This window comes from Macaca mulatta, chromosome 12 (genome assembly GCF_049350105.2).
Source record: "Macaca mulatta isolate MMU2019108-1 chromosome 12, T2T-MMU8v2.0, whole genome shotgun sequence".
NCBI lineage: Eukaryota > Metazoa > Chordata > Mammalia > Primates > Cercopithecidae > Macaca > Macaca mulatta.
Window position 1 is genome coordinate 101,934,329 of NC_133417.1, and position 20,064 is coordinate 101,954,392.

A 20,064-nucleotide genomic window follows, 5' to 3' on the forward strand; every position below is an offset into this window, starting at 1 on the left:
AATGAACAGGTAGTTTAACATTTCATTCCACAAAAGTCAGTGATGAGTAAAGGAATCGTGGTTGTACTGCTGTATAAAATGGCCCCAAACGTTCCCAGGCCTTTGGGATGCAGGTATGCACCAACCCAGGGCTCTTGTTCCTAAGGTCACTATCAGCTGAACAAACCTTCAGTGCAGCAGATTTACACCAGGAAAAGCAAAACTAATTTATTCTATTCTCTTTGACCATTTTGGAGAAAAACTGTGGGCCTCTGCAGGCCGACCCTAAGTCTACAGTGGCGTTAAGAGGGTGTGGGAAGGTGAGGCAGGAAAACCAAGGAGATGGAGTAATAGGGAACTTTCTGCACTTCCTAGATGAGTCAGGTGGGGGACAGAGCAGGGTACATGCTAGGATAAATGGGGCTGGAAAATCAAAACTAATAAGAGTTAGCTACTGATGCCAGTATGGCTGCTTACTTCTGAGAAACAGGCATGAGCTGCTAATCCCAACACCTGTAACAAGCAGTTGATTGAGTTACATTAATACATTATAATACTTTAATTAAATGCCACATTTTAAAAATTACAGAATTCATAAATATCCAGAAGTTCCTTTTTTGCTCCCCAAGGTTAATAGGCGTTGTGCTTAAAATGGCAGCTTAGTGCAATTCTAGTAGCCATTCTTTTCAAAATGTCTTAGGAAGCAGAGTAGAAAGCTTCTGTTAAGAATTAGTTCATTAGGAAAGGAACACTATGCAGATCGGGGGAAGCTTCAAGCCTAGACACTGATTAAGAAATTTTACTCTTGTTCCTCAAATTTCCATACTTGGAATATGAGTTCTGATCTGTACTTAAAGAAAAAAAAAAAGTTTGATCTCAGAATGAACTTAAATACAATCAAAAATCTAGGTTTTCATTTGAGCCCTTGAGCATGCACTAATGACATGTGTAATCCCTAACTCTTCAGCATCTGCAGTTAAAATTTTGAGTGTCAACCTGAAACTCTTTTAGTGTGTCTAAAATATTTTAACCACTGTGCTGAGGAGTTAGAGACCAGCTGCTGGCATTGCATGCAAAATGGACAGCACTGGGTGGGCTACAGGTAGACTATGTGATTTACAAAAAGACAGACAGGACCAGTTATCCTTGCTTGATTTCTCCCACATGGGACTTCCAAGGGGGACAGAATTCTTAACCGCTTTTTAAACTAGCACCTATCTTTCTCATTTTCCTCTGGCTTCGACTAGCTTATGGAAAGTACCTGCAGTCACTGTTCACTTTTTCCACTTACCATTTTCATCTACAGCAAGTACACAGGCCCCTTTGGCCAGCAACTCCTCAACTACCACCTTCAAGCCATTGCGTGCAGCAACGTGGAGGGGTCTAAAAAACACAAGACCGAGCATCAGTTGTGATACATACTTGGGTGAGAATGTGGAATTCTGGTTAGCCCATGTCGCTAAAAGGAAGTACTTAGACTCTGCAAATAGTACATGGATGTTTTTACTTAAGAAAAAAAAAAAATTGCTGCCCAGATCTTTTCCAGGTGCTAATGGTCCAACTGTTGTTGTATGTTTGGCCCAGATCTTGCTGCAGATATTACAAACATTCTGCATCTCAAACAATCTCAATGGCAGTAAACAGGAAGACAGAGGAAGAACTCAAGCTTTGCTGTTTTTTGCAGAAGGCCCTTTACTGCTTGATTTCTAACACAGCATTTGAATCACTGTTTCACACAGTTCAATAATATGACTGGCATTAATGCCACCCATATATATGTATAATTTCAACCCTCCTTGTTACTACAAAATGCACACAAATGTTTTAGTGAATTTATAATACCTTAAAGAATTATGTCAAACTCAGTATATTGTGCTTATATACTGCTTAAGAATCTTTTTTTTTTTTTTGAGACAGGGTCTCACTCTGTCACCCAGGCTGGAGTGCAGTGGCATGATCACAGCTCACTGCAGCCTTGACCTTCTGCTGGGCTCAAGTGATTCTCCTGCCTCAGTCTCCTGAGTAGCTGGGACTACAGGTGCAAACCACCGTGGCTGGCTAATTTTTTTATTTTTTGTAGAGAAGGAGTTTTATCATGTTGGCCAGGCTGGTCTCAAACTGCTAGGCCCAAGTGATCTGCCTGTCTGAGCCTCCCAAAGTGCCAGGATTACGGGCATGAGCCACCACACCCAATTTTTTGTTTGTTTGTTTGTTTGGAGACAGAGTCTTGATCTTGTTGCCCAGGCTGGAGTGCAGTGGCGCGGTCTCAGCTCAGTGCAAACTCTGCCTCCCAGGCTCAAGTGATTCTCCGGCCTCAGCCTCCCAAGTAGCTGAGATTACAGGCACCCACCATTACGCCCAGCTAATTTTTTTGGTGGTGGTGTATTTTTTAGTAGAGATGGGGTTTCACCATGTTGGCCAGGCTGGTCATGAACTCCTGGCCTCAAGTAATCCACCTGCCTCAGCCTCCCAAAGTGTTGGGATTACAGGCATGAGCCACCACGCCCTGCTTAAGAATCTTAAATGAAAAAAATTCCTTTGCCTTTAAAACAAATGCATAAATAATTTCCTAAAGCAGAAAATGAAACAGCTTTTAGATCTTTCACACCAAGGGTTACACTGAATTATATTAAAATATAATCAAGACAAATAGCTTAGAAACTCTTCAAATGTATTCTGGGAACCTGATTTGTAAAACTGTCATTTTCTAGTCAGAATACATAATGCTAATACATAATACAAATAGCTTCCCCAAATATGTCAGTCCATAAGATTTTTCTAACAGCCCACTAAATTTATAATATTACCCCAGAAATATCAGCAAAGAAAAACACAGACTTCACAAAATTCTATGAAGACATATCAAAAGAAGGATTCTAACTAAAACTGCCTAGCTTGGTCAGCACTTGTAGGTATGTGACTGTCACCTTCATGCAGGGGAAGCCAGGTCTGCATCTTTCACCACTGTGCCCCCCAGAGCTAGTCTGGCACACAGCAGGCTCTTAATATTTATTGAATAAATGACTATGACCCTGGGTTCAAGTCCAACTTTAGTGGTTACACTTACGTCTGCAGTGCATTATTTTTTGCATTAATAAGGCTCTCGTCTTGTATCTTGTCAAGTATTAACAAGGCACATTTTTCATGACCCTAATAAAGAAAAAGAATGATAAGAAATACAGGACAGAGACACAGAAAAGTTACTGTGAAATTTCTTCATTATGATTTAAATTGAAAATGAATTTCCTCTGCCTAACAACATTCTATAGAGCTATTTTCTGAGTAATTTTTTTTTCTTCTCAATAGGGAATGGGCTCCAGACACTCTAAGAGTCCTAATAGGGTCTATTAGAACTTGGTTAACATAAGCCTGATCTAAAATATTAATGCTGCTAAGATAAATTTTAAAATTAATCCCCAGAGAGGTAAAGCAGATGCTAGTTTAGCTAGGCCAGCTGGTAAGTAGGGAATAGAATTCGGAATATTGTCTGAATCCTACAACATTTAACATACATCAAAAGTCCCACCTCCTATTTCAAGACATCAGTTACTACTTCAATTATCCATTTATCCTTGGAATTCCCATTACATCTATTATCCATATCATTCATCATCATTAATTGCCTTATACTGTGAAGAAACCCTATTTCAGGAAAACTCATTCTTTTCTTCCTCGACCAGTGGAAGATCTCTCTCTGTACCTTATGAAAATAGATGGTTAATAATCTTTGAAAATCAACTGAGGAGTCAGAGACCCTTTCACAATTTTCTTCCTAAGCCCTTGCTGACAAACATGTGGCCTGCAGAGCAGTCATATTAGTATTACTGGGAGTTAGAACTGCTGAATCTCAAGCTCTGCCCCAGACCTAATAAATCAGAATCTGTTTTTTCACAGATCTCCTAGGTGATTCATTTGCATGATAAAGTTTGAAAAGCATTGCACTTATATTCACCAAAATACTATACCTTGAAATAAACTTCATAAAGCTGAGCACTTTTTGTGGTTCCCATGGGCTTCCCAGAGCATGAAGTGAGAAAATGCAAGCAATGAAAGGAATGTCTGAGACTTCTGGTACCATATAGGTAACACTGATAATATTTTAACTACACTGAAATAAATCACCGCCATGGGTGCTAACTGGCGTCATACTATAATGCCTTATATGGGAGACCGTTAAATATAATTTTAGAAATGTCCATGGAGGTTTCATTCTGATGCACTGCTGTTGGAGGGTAAACTGTTGTGACCTCATAAGAGGGCAAGTTGGTCTAAAAATATTTATATCTGGCAGGCTGCGGTGGCTCACGCTTGTAATCCTAGCACTTTGGGGTGCCAAGGCGGGCAGATCATGAGGTCAGGAGTTCGAGACCAGCCTGGCCAGCATGGTGAAACTCTGTCTCTCACAAAAAATATAAAAATTAGCCGGGCATGGTGGCGCGTGCCTGTAGTCCCAGCTACTCGGGCTGCTGAGGCAGGAGAATCTTTTGAACTTGGGAGGCGGAGGTTGCAGTGGGCCAAGATGGCACCACTGCATTCCAGCCTGGGCAACAGAGTGAGATTCCGTCTCAAAAAAAAAAAAAAAAAAAAAAAAGTATATCATTAGACTCAATAATTCCACACTTAGGAATTTATCTTAAAGTAATGAGTAAGGTTGTTTATAAAAGATTCCTCTGCAATAAGCATTATTTATATAGGTTGAGCATACCAAATTCGAAAATCTGAAACAAAAAATGCTACAAAATCCAAAACTTTTTGAATATTGACATAACACTAAGATTTCTGGATTTGGGATAATCAACAGGTATAATACAAATATTCCAAAATCCAAAAAATTCCTAAATCTGAAACACTTCTAGTCCCAGCCATTTCAGGTAAGAAATACTGAACTTGTACTAGCATATAATTGAAAACAAGCTATTTGTCTAATAATAGGAAATGGGTTGAATAAAAGATGGCCCATTCCTAAGCTGAAACACTACAAATCTAAAATACCATAAAACATGATGTTTAAAAGATATTAATATTATACGATTCAGCAATAAAACCAAATTTTGTAAAATCATATGTATGACATAAAAGATAAATTATATATATATGTAATTTTACATAATTTATCTTTTCTTTTTTTTTTGAGATGGAGTTTCACTCTTGTTGCCCAGTCTGGAGTGCAATGGCGCGATCTTGGCTCACCACAACCTCTGCCTCCCGGGTTCAAACGATTCTCCTGGCTCAGCCTCCTGAGTAGCTGGGATTACAGGCATGCACCACCACACCCGGCTAATTTTGTATTTTTGGTAGAGACAGGGGTTCTCCATTATGGTCAGGCTGGTCTCGAACTCCCAACCTCAGGTGATCCACCTGCCTCGGCCTCCCAAAGTACTGGGATTACAAGCATAAGTCACTGTGCCCGGCCTAAAATTTATCTTTTATGGAAGAAGGAATCTTGAGCAACATGTGAACACACCACTATTTGAAAACAAAAAAACATTTTTCTGCATTGAACTATACACCAGAAAAAAGAGGAGAGGGTAGAAATACACATAGATCTGTTTATTTGCTTCACATTAGTGTATTTTTTGGCTGTGTTACTACAATGTCTTCAAATGGAACAAAATGAAAACAAGTAAAACTGCTTATACTTTGCAAGCCACCTAACTAAGGTCCTAACTTTTATGTAGGTACCAAAATGTGGTACAACAAGCAGAGAGACAGATACAATGGCAGCATCAAGACAGACAGACTACAGCAAGAATGCAAGTGGCAGATGCCATGAAAAGCATGTTCTCATCATTTGTGTTGATGAAGATATGCTTCTTCATCAACACGAATGGGTTATTGGGTCTGTCCTTTCCTTCTCATCCTTCAATTCCACTTTCAGTTGACAAGACCCTGGGAAGATGTACATTCTTAATTAAGAGCCATGCTACACAGTTCTGCAGTAGAATTTCAGTGGTGTTATTACTGTTATTATTACAACATGAAGTAATAATATTTTAAATTCAATTACATACTTTACTACAAGCCAAATGTAAGGATGTATTCAAGTCCTTATCCTTTACAGTCAGATCAGCCTGGGCACTGTTCACCAAAATATCTGTAGAAAAAGCCCAAAAGAGGGTTACTTAGATGAGATGCTGATCACATGCATTTTGAAGAAGTCACTACAAACACAATAACATATTTAAAATAGTACAGTTCACATAATCATATTTAATGTTTTTAAAGAAAAAAGGGAGTAATTTATTTTCATATTTGTGCTATCCAAGGTTAATAGGCACTAATTTTAACTGCTTTTACAGTTCATTATTTCCAGTTAAAATGATTATGTTGTCATACTTGGTTTCTAAATGTTGAGAATTTCATTGCAGAAGGGCTGGCTCTTTGACAAGGTCCACCAAGAATCAAAAACAAGAAACTGAAGACGCTTGAGCAGGTAGAATCAGGTGACCTAAGTAAAACTGCTAATGGCCTTTTTCCATATGTATATACTATGAGAACAACTGATTTCTTGATTTGATATTATTTTGGTTTTTGGATGGGCATAAGGGCAAAGTCCATACAACAAGCACATACCCACAGCGCCTGCCTGCCCGTTCTCAGCAGCCATCATCAGTGCTGTTTTCCCTGAATTGTCTACTGCGTTCACTGGAGCACTGTGACTCAGAAGAAGCTGCAGGCACTCCACATGATCAGCAAACGCTGCCGCATGAAGGGGTGTCCTAAAGATTTAAAACAAGTATCACTTGAGTTTCCTTTAAACTTCATTCTCATTAGTTACTGCCCAAGAAACATGTACATGGTGTTGTCTTAAGGATTTAAAACTTCTCAGTTTATAGACATAGTGATCAGGCCCCCTCCCTCTAAAGGTCATCCAGGGTAGACACTGAAGTATCACGTACGGGACTGGAAACTCCTAGATGTGGGAGTGGGGTGTGTGTTGGCCCTGATAATGAAATTAGCGTCTTTACTGACTCTTTAATCTTAAGTTCCAGTGAGTCTACTTTTATCTTTGAGATAGATACTTTCAAAATTAATGCTTAAGTCTGTAGGTAATTGGCAGATTAAATAAAAATTTTAAAAGTCCATCACATCATCTATTGTGGTTGCTTAATTTCTTTTAAAGGATAATTTGGCATTATTTATCAAAATTAAAAAATATCAACCCTTTAACCAATAAATCCAATTCTAGGTTTTTCTCTCTCAGATACACTTGGTTATGTGTACAGACACATGTTTTATTTATTTATTTATTTATTTTTGAGACAGAGTCTCACTCTGTCACCCAGGCTGGAGTGCAGTGGCACAATCTCAGTTCACTGCAACCTCTGCCTCCTGGGTTCAAGTGATTCTCCTGCCTCAGCCTCCAGAGTAGCTGGGACTACAGGCATGTGCCACCATGCCTGGCTGATTTTTTGTATTTTTAGTAGAGATGGGGTTTCACCACGTTAACCAAGATGGTCTCTATCTCCTGACCTTGTGATCCACCCACTTCGACCTCCCAAAGTGCTGGGATGACAGGAGTGAGCCACGGTGCCTGGCCCAGATACATATAAGAGAATGTTCACCACATCACACTTTGAAACAGTAAAATATTGGAAACGACCTAAATATTCTTCAATGGAGGGCAGGATGAGCAAATTATAGCATAGCCATTCAATGAAATAATATGCAGCCTTTTTTTTTTTTTTTTTTTTGAGACGGAGTCTCGCTCTGCCACCCAGGCTGGAGTGCAATGGCCGGATCTCAGCTCACTGCAAGCTCCGCCTCCCGGGTTCACGCCATTCTCCTGCCTCAGCCTCCCGAGTAGCTGGGACTACAGGCGCCCGCCACCTCGCCCGGCTAGTTTTTTGTATTTTTAAGTAGAGACGGGGTTTCACCGTGTTAGCCAGGATGGTCTCGATCTCCTGACCTCGTGATCCGCCTGTCTCGGCCTCCCAAAGTGCTGGGATTACAGGCTTGAGCCACCGCGCCCGGCCAATATGCAGCTTTAAAAAGAACATGGTATGGAAGGATCTCCAAGATATACTAAAGTAGAGCATTGTTACAGAATGCTACCATGTACAAAAAGAATATATGGATATATACATACATATGTATATATGTTTGTAGATATGCATAAAAAATATTTAGGAGAACATAAAATTTGTAAATAACAGTGTATAGTAGCTTTCTCTTGGAAGAAGCTAGGGATTTCAGGCTTAGAGGGAAATTTCTTTTAATTATACACCCTCTGTAATATTAAAAACCATGCTTATCCATTATTCTTTCAATTAAAAACATGTATGTTTGGCTACTCTGCAACTGCAAAGCAGAGGCTAAGATTCATCAAGATAAAAGGCATGCCGTTTTAGATTACTTACCTGCCTTTGTCATCTCTACAACTGACGATACTGGAATCTATGGCCCCAAGCAGCAATGATGCACAATTCCCATGATCATTGATTCTAAAATGAAAATGGGTTTTAATGTAACAATCTCACTCTTTTAAATTATATCAACTCCTAACCCATCTTCCTATGTACTGTATATTTGACAATCCAAAGCATTTTTAAAAAATCGAACGTAAATATTTGTGGTATACGTTTCATTGGCATACACTTTGTAACCCCTAGCATTACTTCAGAACCTCTATATCCAGGTAGAAGTTTATTGCACTTATACAAGATACCACGTTAGGCGTTTTGGAGATATCAAAGTGGAATAGACATGCTTCCTTCAGATTTAAAATCTTTCTGACCTTTGGGAGGCTGAGGCGGGCAGATCATGAGGTCAGGAGTTCGAAACCAGCCTGGCCAATATGGTGAAACCCAGTCCCTACTAAAACCACAAAAATTAGCCAGGTGTGGTGGCGCGCACCTGTAGTCCCAGCTGCTCGGGAGGCTGAGGCAGGAGAATTGCTTGAATCCGGGAGGCAGAGGTTGCAGTGAGCCGAGATTGTGCCACTGCTCTCCAGCCTAGGCGACAGAGCAAGACTCCGTCTCAAAAAACAAAAAGCAATAAACAAAATAAAATCTTTCTGACTCTTTTTAACTTATACTTTCTTTATTGATCTACTTTATGCCTCCAATATCTTTCCAATTAAATGACTCAATTTCATATAAAGGCCAGAGACAATGTAAAGACAAAGCGTCCTCAGGTCTTGGGCCCCGGGGCTAACCATGGAAGCCTAGTTGAACACAGACTCCCAGGCTGACTATGGAAGTCTGACTTAAAGTCACTGGATCCTCTAAACAATGGCTCACTATTGAGACTGGAGCAAAAATTAAATTTATCAGAAAAGGGCTTACAACATATGAAAGATAAAGAATTTCAATATATGAAAATTTGTCCTAGTGTGAAATGTCTTTCTAACCATCTGTAGGCATACTATTGTCAACGCTGACTTATTTTTAGAATTTGGCAGACAAATGTGAGTTATACCTGAAGAGTTCTTCACATGGGTAACGCACCTCTCACTTTACCCCTTCACGAGACTTCCCGAGGGTGGCATCTGTGCCACTTTGGAACTGTGGCACTCTATAAAAAAACTCCGGGAAAATCCTTAATATTTTGCTATCAGATCTACTTGTCTTTAGCAGCAAAAATGGAATATTTCAGTCTTATCTGTAATCTAAAAGCTTTTTTCCCCTTCAAAGCAACTTTTCTATGTGGAGTTAAAATAATTAAAGCTACACCATTAACTCTCATCTTTTCTACTTACATTGCACAGTGCAGTGGAGTAAAGGGATTACCGATAAATTTACGAAAACATTTTTGCTCCAAAAGTACTTCTATACAGTTTTCATTACCTGCAAGAAATAAAAATAATTTAGGGAGTTTCCAAGAAAGAAATTTTGTTCAACCCAATCTGCTTTTTCATTAGGTATTGAGTTTTTGGTTTATGAATTTTTCTGAATGGGCTGAACATTCATTCTCCAAGAAATAAAATTAACAAAATGCCAAAATGTTATTAACTATGTTAACAGGTGTTCTGAGACTTAATGAACAAATAAAACAATGAAGGCCATATGGTCTGGTGAAGAGAGATAGAGAAGATGACTCATTTGCAAGCAGAATATATTCTGTTTTACTCTCAGCTCTTGAAAGATAGATTCCTCACATAGGCGTGCTTCAATCTGTCCACATTTATAAGAGGAAATGTACCTTTCACCCATACAAATACTTCCACTTACAGTTATGCATTCTAACGGACACATGAAACTGATTAGTAGAAAACAGTATTTGAGATAACGCATGTGAAAAGGTTTTGACTGTAAAATACTATATGTGTTTTAATTGACCCCAAGAACAGTTCTTGGCACATCACGGGCATTCACTAAGCACTATTCAAATAAGTAGATGAATGAATATGTGAGATTATTTTCAACAAAATGGTAGGTAGTTTCCAAATCAACTGAATTTGAGTTAAGTAAGGTCCTAGCTGTCAGCTTACTTGTTATGTGATCTGAGGCAATTTACTTGGGATCTCTGAGCCTCAGTTTCTCACATATTCAAAATTGGACAAGGAATACCTGCCCTACCTATGTCACAGGATGGTGAGAACTTTACTCAATAAAGAGCCTCAGTGTGGTTTATGACGTTCTATACAATTGTAAGACAGATCTTGCCACATGGCATTGTCTCCCAGGAAGAAGGGTGATGGTTCCCCAGCCTGACTAAGCGTTTTCTCATTACAGACCTGGTTAAAACAAAAAACAACAACAACAATAGTCTCTGTGGTTCTCAATCATAAAGTGGGAAGGCATTGCCATTTTGCTTTGGAACACAGATTGTCCTGAAACCTCTTCTCGGTTGAACTCAGTGCTAAGTTAGTGAAAGTTCCCTTATGATCTACCTCAGAATGATGTAGCTGGGACAATTTGAAATATTAAAATACAAATCAAACTTTTCTTGTACCTAAAAAGAGAAAAGGCAATATTGCTTTTAGGCAGATTAAAAAGCATATGAATTAATAAATATAAAAAAAATGGCAGTGGTCGGGCATGGTGGCTCATGCCTATAATCCCAGAACTTTGAGAGGTCGAGGCGGGTGGATTACTTCAGGTCAGGAGTTCAACACCAGCCTGGCTAATATGGTGAAACCCCATCTCTACTAACAATACCAAAAAAAAAAAAAAAAAAAAAAAAAGGACCTGCATGGTGGTGCCTGTCTGTAGTCTCAGCTACTCGGGAGGCTAAGGCAGGAGAATCGCTTGAACCCAGGAAGCAAAAGTTGTGGTGAACCAAAATCATGCCACCAGCCTGGGTGACAGAGTAAGACTCTATATATCCCTGGGGAAAAAAAAAAAAAAAAAGCTGGCAGCTTCAGGCAAGTTGTATAATTTAGCCTTCCAACTAACTACATGGAACCCTCATTCAAATAATCTCAGACACCTCAACTCTTCCAAAGGATCTAGCTTAGGGTAGCATCCACACATAGCATTCCTTAAGTGGGGACTATATGAATCCTAGTTTAAGAGTCTGTGCAGGTAGGACTGGAGATGACTGAGCTCCTTTCAATATTTCAAAGTACCTAGTAAAAAGGAGTCTGGGAAGATGGGAGCTTGAAACTCAGTCCTGGACAAAGGCTGCACTGAAAGTGTGAACGGCTTAGGAGAAGACTGCTCCTCCTCCCCTGCCTGTACCTGGAGAGGCCTAGAAACACAGACACGTCTCACCCTGAACCCTGAGGAGAGGATCTGGTTTGCATCAGGTTTGCGACCCGCCATTATAATCAGCACTCTCACTGCATCCTTCTCCTCTTGTAGGTTCTCCAGTGCCAGAGCGCTCCCACAGCTTGACCCAGATGGGGGTCACCCATTAGTAGGTTAAAAAAAAATCACTATCCTCCAGTGGCAGGAAGGGAACAAAACCAAGTAGAGGAAATAGAAAATTTGGCTCTTACTCAGGCAGAATGAATGAAAAAAAGAGGACTGTGATGAAAACACACTAAGAGTTCTTAAATTGATATAATTAGAACACACACACAAATGCCTTTTGTGGAACTATTAATATTTTCTAAATTAAAATTTTAATTGACTGATTGAAAATGTAAAAATAAAATTATAGAAGCAAAGTAAAAAATATATGGGAAAATATCCATATAATCTTAGGGGTAGGAGACCTTTTGAAGAAAGACTGGAAACCTGGAAACCATAAAAAAATCTGATGGATTCAAGTACATAAAAGCTCAAAATCTCTACTTGGAAAAAACATCCTAAACAAGGAACAAAAATATTCGTATTTCTAAGACATTCATATCATTCAACATTCATTCATATCACATTCATATCACTAAGACAAGGTGCTCCTACAAGCATACGAGAAAAGATAAATAGCTCAATAGGAAAAAAGTGAACAAAGGATGGAAAAAGTAATTTCCAGAAGAGGAAACACAAATAGCCAGCGTACTATTAGATAGTGAAATGCAAACTGAAACAAGAAGATACCTTTTTTGGCCTTCAAATTGACAAAAATTTAAAAGGGTGATATCATTCTGGGTTCGCAAGTGTGAGGAAAAACACCAACTTTTATACAAATGTTTGGTGGAATAATGAATTTTGATATCCTTTTTGCAAAATAATATAATTTATTAAAATTAAAAAATATATAAGCCCCCTTACTCAATAATTTTATTTCTGGAAACTTATCTGACAGATTTTATGGTACCATAATATGGACATGCACATTGCTGCATTGTTTGTAATAAGAAAAAAAAATCTGAATGTCAATCCACAGAAACCTGGTTGAATAAATAATAAGTTCTGGTATACATATTGCTATGAAATAATATACAACTATTACAAGAACAATCCATATTGATATATATTGACTTGTAAGAATATCTGCAATACAATTATAAACACCAACAAAAAAATTATAGAATGGTTGCTATTTTTTCTATAATTCCAGTTTCAAAAAACAGATACACATTCATTTGTAATTATTTATATTCTCAAAGAAAAAATTATGAAAGAGATACACAAAATTACATTAGAAAGTAGGTTTAGAAATGGAAACAATTTTACTTCAGATAGTTCTGTACGTTGGAATTGGTATAATTAGCATGCATTTTTAAATTAAAATAAGTGAAATATAAATTTTAAAATCTCCCAAATAATAAGTACAACAAAATAAATGGGGAATATGAAACATAACAAAGAAATACCAAAAGATGAATCATGCATCTACTAGTAATCAATTGTGACAGGTTATTAAATTTTATATATATATATGTGGTTTTAGTTTTATTATTTTAATCTCTTGTGGGATCCCTGGTTATATTACATAGATCAGAAACTCTGAATAAAATTGGTCATTTAAGCTTATCAGTTCTGATTACGGTTATGTGTTAATGATTAACTAAAAGGGGAAAGTGAACTTTTACTCAAGGCATCACAGCAGCTGTGGAGGGATGAGAACTATTAAAAAAACAAACAAACAAAATACACAAAAAAGATATCTTGGATGCAGAAAGATTAGAAGCCACGGTTTGCAGAATTACACAAGGCTGTCACCTCCACTGAGCTCACAGGGGTCATGGGGTAGGAAGTCTAGTGGAATCTGTCAAATGATAAGCAACTCACCATTGTAACAAGCCCAGTGCAGTGGCGTGTAGCCTTGGTTATCTTTGAAACAACAGTCCTCCTCAGAAAGAGCCATTTGGAGCAGCTCGCTCAGCCACGTGGCATGGCCACGAGCAGCTGCATAGTGCAAGGGCGTCCTCCCTCTGGAATCTTTACAGAGAATTGACACTTCTTGTTCCAGCAGCATTTGCACACATTCCTCGTGTCCTGTCATAATCTGATGCATTGCAATTAAAAACACAAAACAAACCTCAGAAGACTAAGGAAGCAAAGCAGTTGGCTAAGTGAGGCTGGGCTTAGAGCAAGTGGACATATGCCTGGGTCTTTAAGGAAGGCAGACTCTGTACTATTTCAAGGGCAGAAGTCAGGACAACCTCAGCAAAATTCATAACAGAAAAATCTGTGAACATCAGCATTTTCCAAACATCTCTTGCCTTTCCTGACAACCATGAAAGATATCATGATGTGGCCAGGTAATCCCAGCACTTTGGGAGGTGGAGGAGGGCAGATCACGAGGTCAGGAGATCGAGACCATCCTGGCTAACACGGTGAAACCCCGTCTCTACTAAAAAATTACAAAAAATTAGCCGGGCGTGGTGGCGGGCGCCTGTAGTCCCAGCTACTCAAGAGGCTGAGGCATGAGAATGGCGTGAATCCGGGAGGCGGAGCTTGCAGTGAGCCAAGATTGCACCACTGCACTCCAGCCTGGGCGACAGAACAAGACTCTGTCTCAGAAAAAAAAAAAAAAAAAAAAAAAAAAGAAAAGAAAGATATCATGATGCAGTGGTAAACATCAGTTTTAGAATCAGGAAGGTCTAAGTGAAATCTTGGCACCCCTGTGACAGGTCAGTTCGCCTCTCCATCCCTCACTCTATTCACCCATATATAAGAATAGTAATAACAACTTCACAGGGTGTTGTGAGGACTGAGATAACAGATGCAAAGGCTCTCAGCTTGTTGTACAGCCTACAGGAAGCAACCGAGAAATAAAAACTATGATTGTGACAACGATCACGTAGTGCTCCTCTTCTCTTCATTTATCAGTGTGCTTGGTACCAGCCCAAAACAGCAATTGTATGATTTCTGCTTGTATTCACTTAGTTTATTTGGCATGCTTTAAAAAACAGTTCAGCAGGTGCAAGTGGTCACGCCTGTAATCCCAGTACTTTGGGAGGTGGAGGCAGGAGGATCACTTGAGCCTAGCAGTTCGAGACCTGCCTGGGCAACATGACGAAACCCCATCTCGACAGAAAATACAAAAGTTAGCTGGGCATGCTGGCATGCACCTGTGGTCCCAGTTACTGGGGGGAGGCTGAGGTGGGAGGATCGCTTGAGCCCGGGAGGTGGAGGTTGCAGTGAGCTGATATCATGCCACTGCACTCCAGCCTGGGTGATAAGAGTGAGACAAAAAACAAACAAACAAACAAACACTTCAACAGATGTGTGCAAATAATTGTCCATAGGATACATATTTTGGCATTATTTGTAAGGACAAACAATTAGAAATAGCATAACTACTTAAAACCAGGTAATCATTGAAATAAACTATGACACTTGAACACAATGAGGCATTAAAAATCATGATGCAGAAAAAAGTGACATGTAAAAAGGTCCTTGATATACTAAGAGAAAAAAGCACATTCCAAATGACATCTTCAGTATTCTCTCTTTAAAATCTAAAACAAATCTATATATAGAAAGAAGATTGGAGATAATATACACCAAAAAGTGGTTATCTCCAGGAGGTATGATTACTGGTGATTGTGATTTTCTTCTCTGGGCTTTAAAAAAAATATTCTGCAAATTTTCTATGATATACATGTATTTTGTAGTCAGAAAGCAGAACCAATTTCACCAACAGTAGGTGTTCGTGCATCTATTATCACAATCTAACATGAAATCTTAAGAGCAAAACCTTCCATTATTTTGCCTTTGCCAAGGATTTTGTAATTTCTTTTGGACTGAATAAGGTTAATTGGTTATATTAGGAAACAGCCTTTTTGCTAAAAATTCATAGAAGGAAAAAAAAGAAAACAAGCTCATTAAAAAATGGCTTGACTAGAGCTGAGAAAGATGTACATACCCCTCTGTGTAAAGCTGTGCATCCTAGGATGTCAACAGTGTCTACGTTGGCTTCCTTTTCAAGTAACAACGAAACAGCATCAATATGTCCATATGCTACTGCAAGCATCAGTGGTGTTCTAGACAGAGAGATAAAGTAGGCTTTTAAAAAGGAGATTTAAAAAAATATTCATCACTACCGGTAGGAGGACATTCTCTTTCTCTCTCTCATTCTTTTCCCCTCTCCTCTTAACAATTGCTCAATAATTTCGGAGCATCCCCAGTTTGCTATACAATATGCAGAACAAGCTATCTGCCTCTGCTCTAATGGCCACATGGAATGTTGTTGGTGGAATGATCCCTAGCGATGAGACAGGGGAAGCTTCCTTTTCAAAATATTCATGTTAATCCCATCATTTTCAGACCCATGTAGCATTTACTAGATATCAAGGGCAGGGAGAATGTGTATGCAGAAGCCCATCCTGCTTCCATCAGAGCAGCTCTACTTTGTGGTATTCTATGTTGGACTTCTGCTAAAGATTTCATTTAAACAAAGCTTCTTTCCCTAAAGAAAAGTCTAGCAAGTCTCAGGGAAAGAATGAAGTGTTGTGATGCAAGAGGGAGGTGAGATTCTGACTATGACACTAATTCACATGCCTGGGGCTAGTCACTGCTGACTTTTGCTCTGCATTTCCTATTTGTAAGAGAAGATTAGGTGGGGAATACGCCAACAGAAGGAAATTACTTTGAAAAAACAAAGTTGAGGAAGAAAAGACATCTGAAGGATTTCAGTAATAGAGATAACCTCATGAGGTCTGTCCTATTTATTAATTAGAAAATAGCAATGGTGTAGCAGCTTCAGAAGAGGGTAAAAATGGGCGGAAAGAGGGAACAAAGGAGAGAATATAAATAAGAGCTGGGAAACATGGCCACAGCCCTTAAAAAGGTGATTCTTTCATCAAGACATGTGCACACCCACCCCTTCATGCTTTTCTTGGATATACACACTGTAACTTAAAGCCACCTCATTAGTCCAGGGTCCTGGCCCAAATATATTACCCCAACTTCTCAGTTCCACAGTCAGCCTTGTAATGATTTAACCAACCAGGTAGCTGTTGTGATTGAAATGTCAACCCAAGGCCACGTGTGAGCGCACTTACTGTCCTTTGGCATCTTTCACATCGACTGCCTCCGGGTTGTCTGCAATTTCCAGCAACAGCCGTAAACACAGTGTGTGACCATTAATTACTGAAAAAGAAAACAGTGTACAGTCTTTTAACAGAACAACACTACACATATCTCTCCCAAGTGACCTTTTTTTTTTTTTTTTTTTTTTTTTTTTTTTTTTTTTTTGAGATGGAGTCTCGCTCTGTTGCCAGCCTAGAGTGCAGTGGGGCAATGTCGTCTCACTGCAATCTCCACCTCCCAGGTTCAAGCAATTCTCCTGCCTCAGCCTCCTGAGTAGCTGGGAGTACAGGTACGCACCACCAGGCCTGGTTAATTTTTGCATTTTTAGTAGAGACAGGGTCTCACCATCTTGGCCAGGCTGGTCTTGAAATCCTAGCCCCAGGTGATCCACCAGCCTCGGCCTCCCAAAGTGTTGGGCTTATAGGCGTGAGCCACCAAGTGACCTTCTGAGACAGAATCTCACTCTGTCATCCAGGCTGGAGTGCAATGGTATGATCTTGGCTCACTGCAACCACCCCCTCCCGAGTTCAAGTGATTCTTCTGCTCAGCCTCCCAAGTAGCTGGGATTATACGCATGCACCACCACTAATTTTTGTATTTTTAGTAGAGATGGGGTTTCACCATGTTGCCTAGGCTGGTCTTGAATTCCTGGGCTCAAGCAATCCGACTGCCTCGGCCTCCCAAAGTGCTGGGATTACAGGCATGAGCCACCGTGCCTGGCCCCAAGTAACATTTATTTAGAATTCAAATCAGTGGTTTTCCATTGTTGCCACTGGATCCCCCTCAGCTTCTAGCTCAAGGTAGTTTTGGGCAGAGTGCCTCTGTGTTAATCTGTCTTCCCCCTTCTTCCTAGCAGGGTGCTTTGATCCCCGCATTCCTTTTCTAGTTCCTGTGTTGAGGGTTTTTTCTTACACTTAGGGTCCTTTCTTATCTCCTGTCAGGGGACTAATAATCTCTCCCCACTAGTCAGCTCCCCTTTTTGTTCCTCTGAGTCACCAAATTCCATATAATCATCCTGTATCTACCCTGCCTCCAACGCTTTTAAAAAGAAGGAAGAAGGGAGAGAAGGGAGTGGAAGGAGATGTGGGGAGCAGGAGCAGGATGGAGGAGGAGGGAGGGGAGGAAGGAAGGAGAGAAGTGGAGGGAAGAGGGGAGAGGGGCAGCAGGGAAGGGAGGAGGGAGGTGGGGCTGCCTCTTCTCCCAGGTCGTTTTACATTCTGAGGTAGATATTCAGAAGAGGTATTCCTGCAATAGCCCTGACGGATGGATGGTGGCAGAAAACAAAACCTCACGCCGGCAGGTTGTGCACGCTCCATTCGCTCACTGCTGAGTGAAGGTCCCTCAGCCCTGCGGTCCCGGAACCACAGCCGGCGCTTTCTCTGACTTCCCAGGCGTCCTCGTGCCCGGCCGGGGTGTGACTGGGCTCCCTGGGAGCCCTTTCCTAGGCCAGGTCAGGCCTCCCCCTGCCTCTCCTCATCCAGCGGACTGAGTGGGTGCCAATGTGGGCAGGAAATGCGGCCCCCACGCGGGGCCGGCCTGGACCGGCTGGGGCGGGAGCACGGGACGCACTCCTGTGCACACCAGTACCAGGCAGCTTTAGAAGGCTGTGGTCACACAGGGGCTGGGAAGCAAACCTGTGACGATCACCTCCAGCTAAGCTGCTTTCTGCCAGGCTGTTGAATGGAAACCAAAGCCTTATGATAGGCATCGCTTCCCACTCAGGGAGTAAGATGAGAGCAACCGTGGTTAAAATTCCAAATGTGACCTTCTCTCCTCTCTAACAATGACAGTACATTGGCATTTGCCACATTATGGATGTGGAGACAGAAGGGAATAGACGCCACTATGTGAGGCTGATAAAGACTCTCCTAAGAGATGCATTTTACAGACCTTTTATTTGCTTGCCAGCCACGAGAGAATGCTAATTTAACAATGATACATTTTTTCAGGGACAATACATACATATTAGAATTAGCTTGCATTCATCAACAGCACCCAAATGAACTACAGGAATAATATGCGCATTTTGTAGACCATTGCATTTAGCTCATTCTCAGCAACATTCCATTTGTGTATCTCGGGAGGAAATTCTGCAGATTGGAGTACAGGTAATATGTAGTTGCTGCTGCTGTTATGTCTTTTGTTCTTACAATTACACTAAATCTGCTACCATTGGTGAAATAGGCAAGAAGTTTAATGTATGGCTAAAAGGAAATGACTGGCAAAGGACTGACAGCTAAATACTGCAGACGGCAAGCTCATGAAGATGGAAAAACAGCATATTTTGACTGGTTCCTCTTTCTGTAGCAACTTAATACTCTAAATAGTCATAATCACAATAGTGCAAGTGACATTTGATACTTGGCTAAACATAAGAAGAAAAAAATTATCTAACTTCATATCACCCAATGTGTTAGACAGCAAAACAGTTTCTACAGTTGTGTGTGTTTGTTTTTTTTTTTTTTCCACACAGAGTCTCGCCCTGTTGCCCAGGCTGGAGTGCAGTGGCATGATCTTGGCTCACTGCAACCTCTGCCTCCCGGGTTCAAGCGATTCTCCTGTCTCAGCACCCCCACCCCAAGTAGCTGGGACTACAGATGTGCACTACCACACTCAGCTAATTTTGTATTTTTATTAGAGACGGCGTTTCACCTTTTTGGCCAAACTGGTCTGGAATTCCTGCTGGGATTACAGGCATGAACTGCCATGCCCAGTCCCTCAGGGAAATTTAAGTTCCCCTGAAGTTTGTAGCCAAACTTAAATTCTCATTGGCTTCCTACACACTACATTTTTTCCCCCAAATTGTCTTCTAGCAAAAAGATGCGAACATCTTTAGCTCTGCTGCCAAGTTCAGCTTTTTCTCAGACCAGCTCAGCCTCTTCCTGGCTGTGAGTGACAACCATTTTTCACACGACTCAGAGACTACAGCTGTCACTCCCACTATCTGTGCCAAAACCTCTGATACTCATCCTGGCTCTTGCTCCTCATAGTGCTCCGAGGATTTGAAACTCAAAATATCGCCTCTCAAAAGAGTTGAAAAAGATTTTGGGTAAGCAGATCCTCAAAGCACACGCTAAAGCTTCTGCACAGTAGACATTTTGTGAACGGTCTGGTGACAGTGTCTTTTTAATGAATGAGAGGAGGAAAATTCAAGCTGAGTGAGTCTTCTTGACCACTAGGGGGCTTCATTGGACCACAACCCATATCACACTGGCAAATGAGTGTAAATGCTTGTTCTTCATTGTTTACCTGTTTATAAGGGTGATTTTCC

General features: G+C 40.4%; 1 protein-coding gene across 8 annotated transcripts in view; it reads right to left on the minus strand.

Moving 5' to 3' along the window:
- The window catches only part of ANKRD44 (ankyrin repeat domain 44), a 346,068-nt gene that overhangs the window by 31,665 nt on the left and 294,339 nt on the right, over nt 1-20,064 (minus strand). For all 8 annotated transcript variants that reach the window (XM_077957343.1, XM_077957342.1, XM_077957341.1 and 5 more), the window contains exons 19-27: nt 16,766-16,853; nt 15,628-15,745; nt 13,545-13,761; nt 9,680-9,767; nt 8,340-8,423; nt 6,553-6,698; nt 5,991-6,073; nt 3,047-3,129; nt 1,271-1,362 (exon numbers count right to left, since the gene is read on the minus strand). In XM_077957343.1, coding sequence (XP_077813469.1) covers nt 1,271-1,362; nt 3,047-3,129; nt 5,991-6,073; nt 6,553-6,698; nt 8,340-8,423; nt 9,680-9,767; nt 13,545-13,761; nt 15,628-15,745; nt 16,766-16,853 — 999 coding nt within the window. The remainder of the gene's footprint in view (nt 1-1,270; nt 1,363-3,046; nt 3,130-5,990; nt 6,074-6,552; nt 6,699-8,339; nt 8,424-9,679; nt 9,768-13,544; nt 13,762-15,627; nt 15,746-16,765; nt 16,854-20,064) is intronic.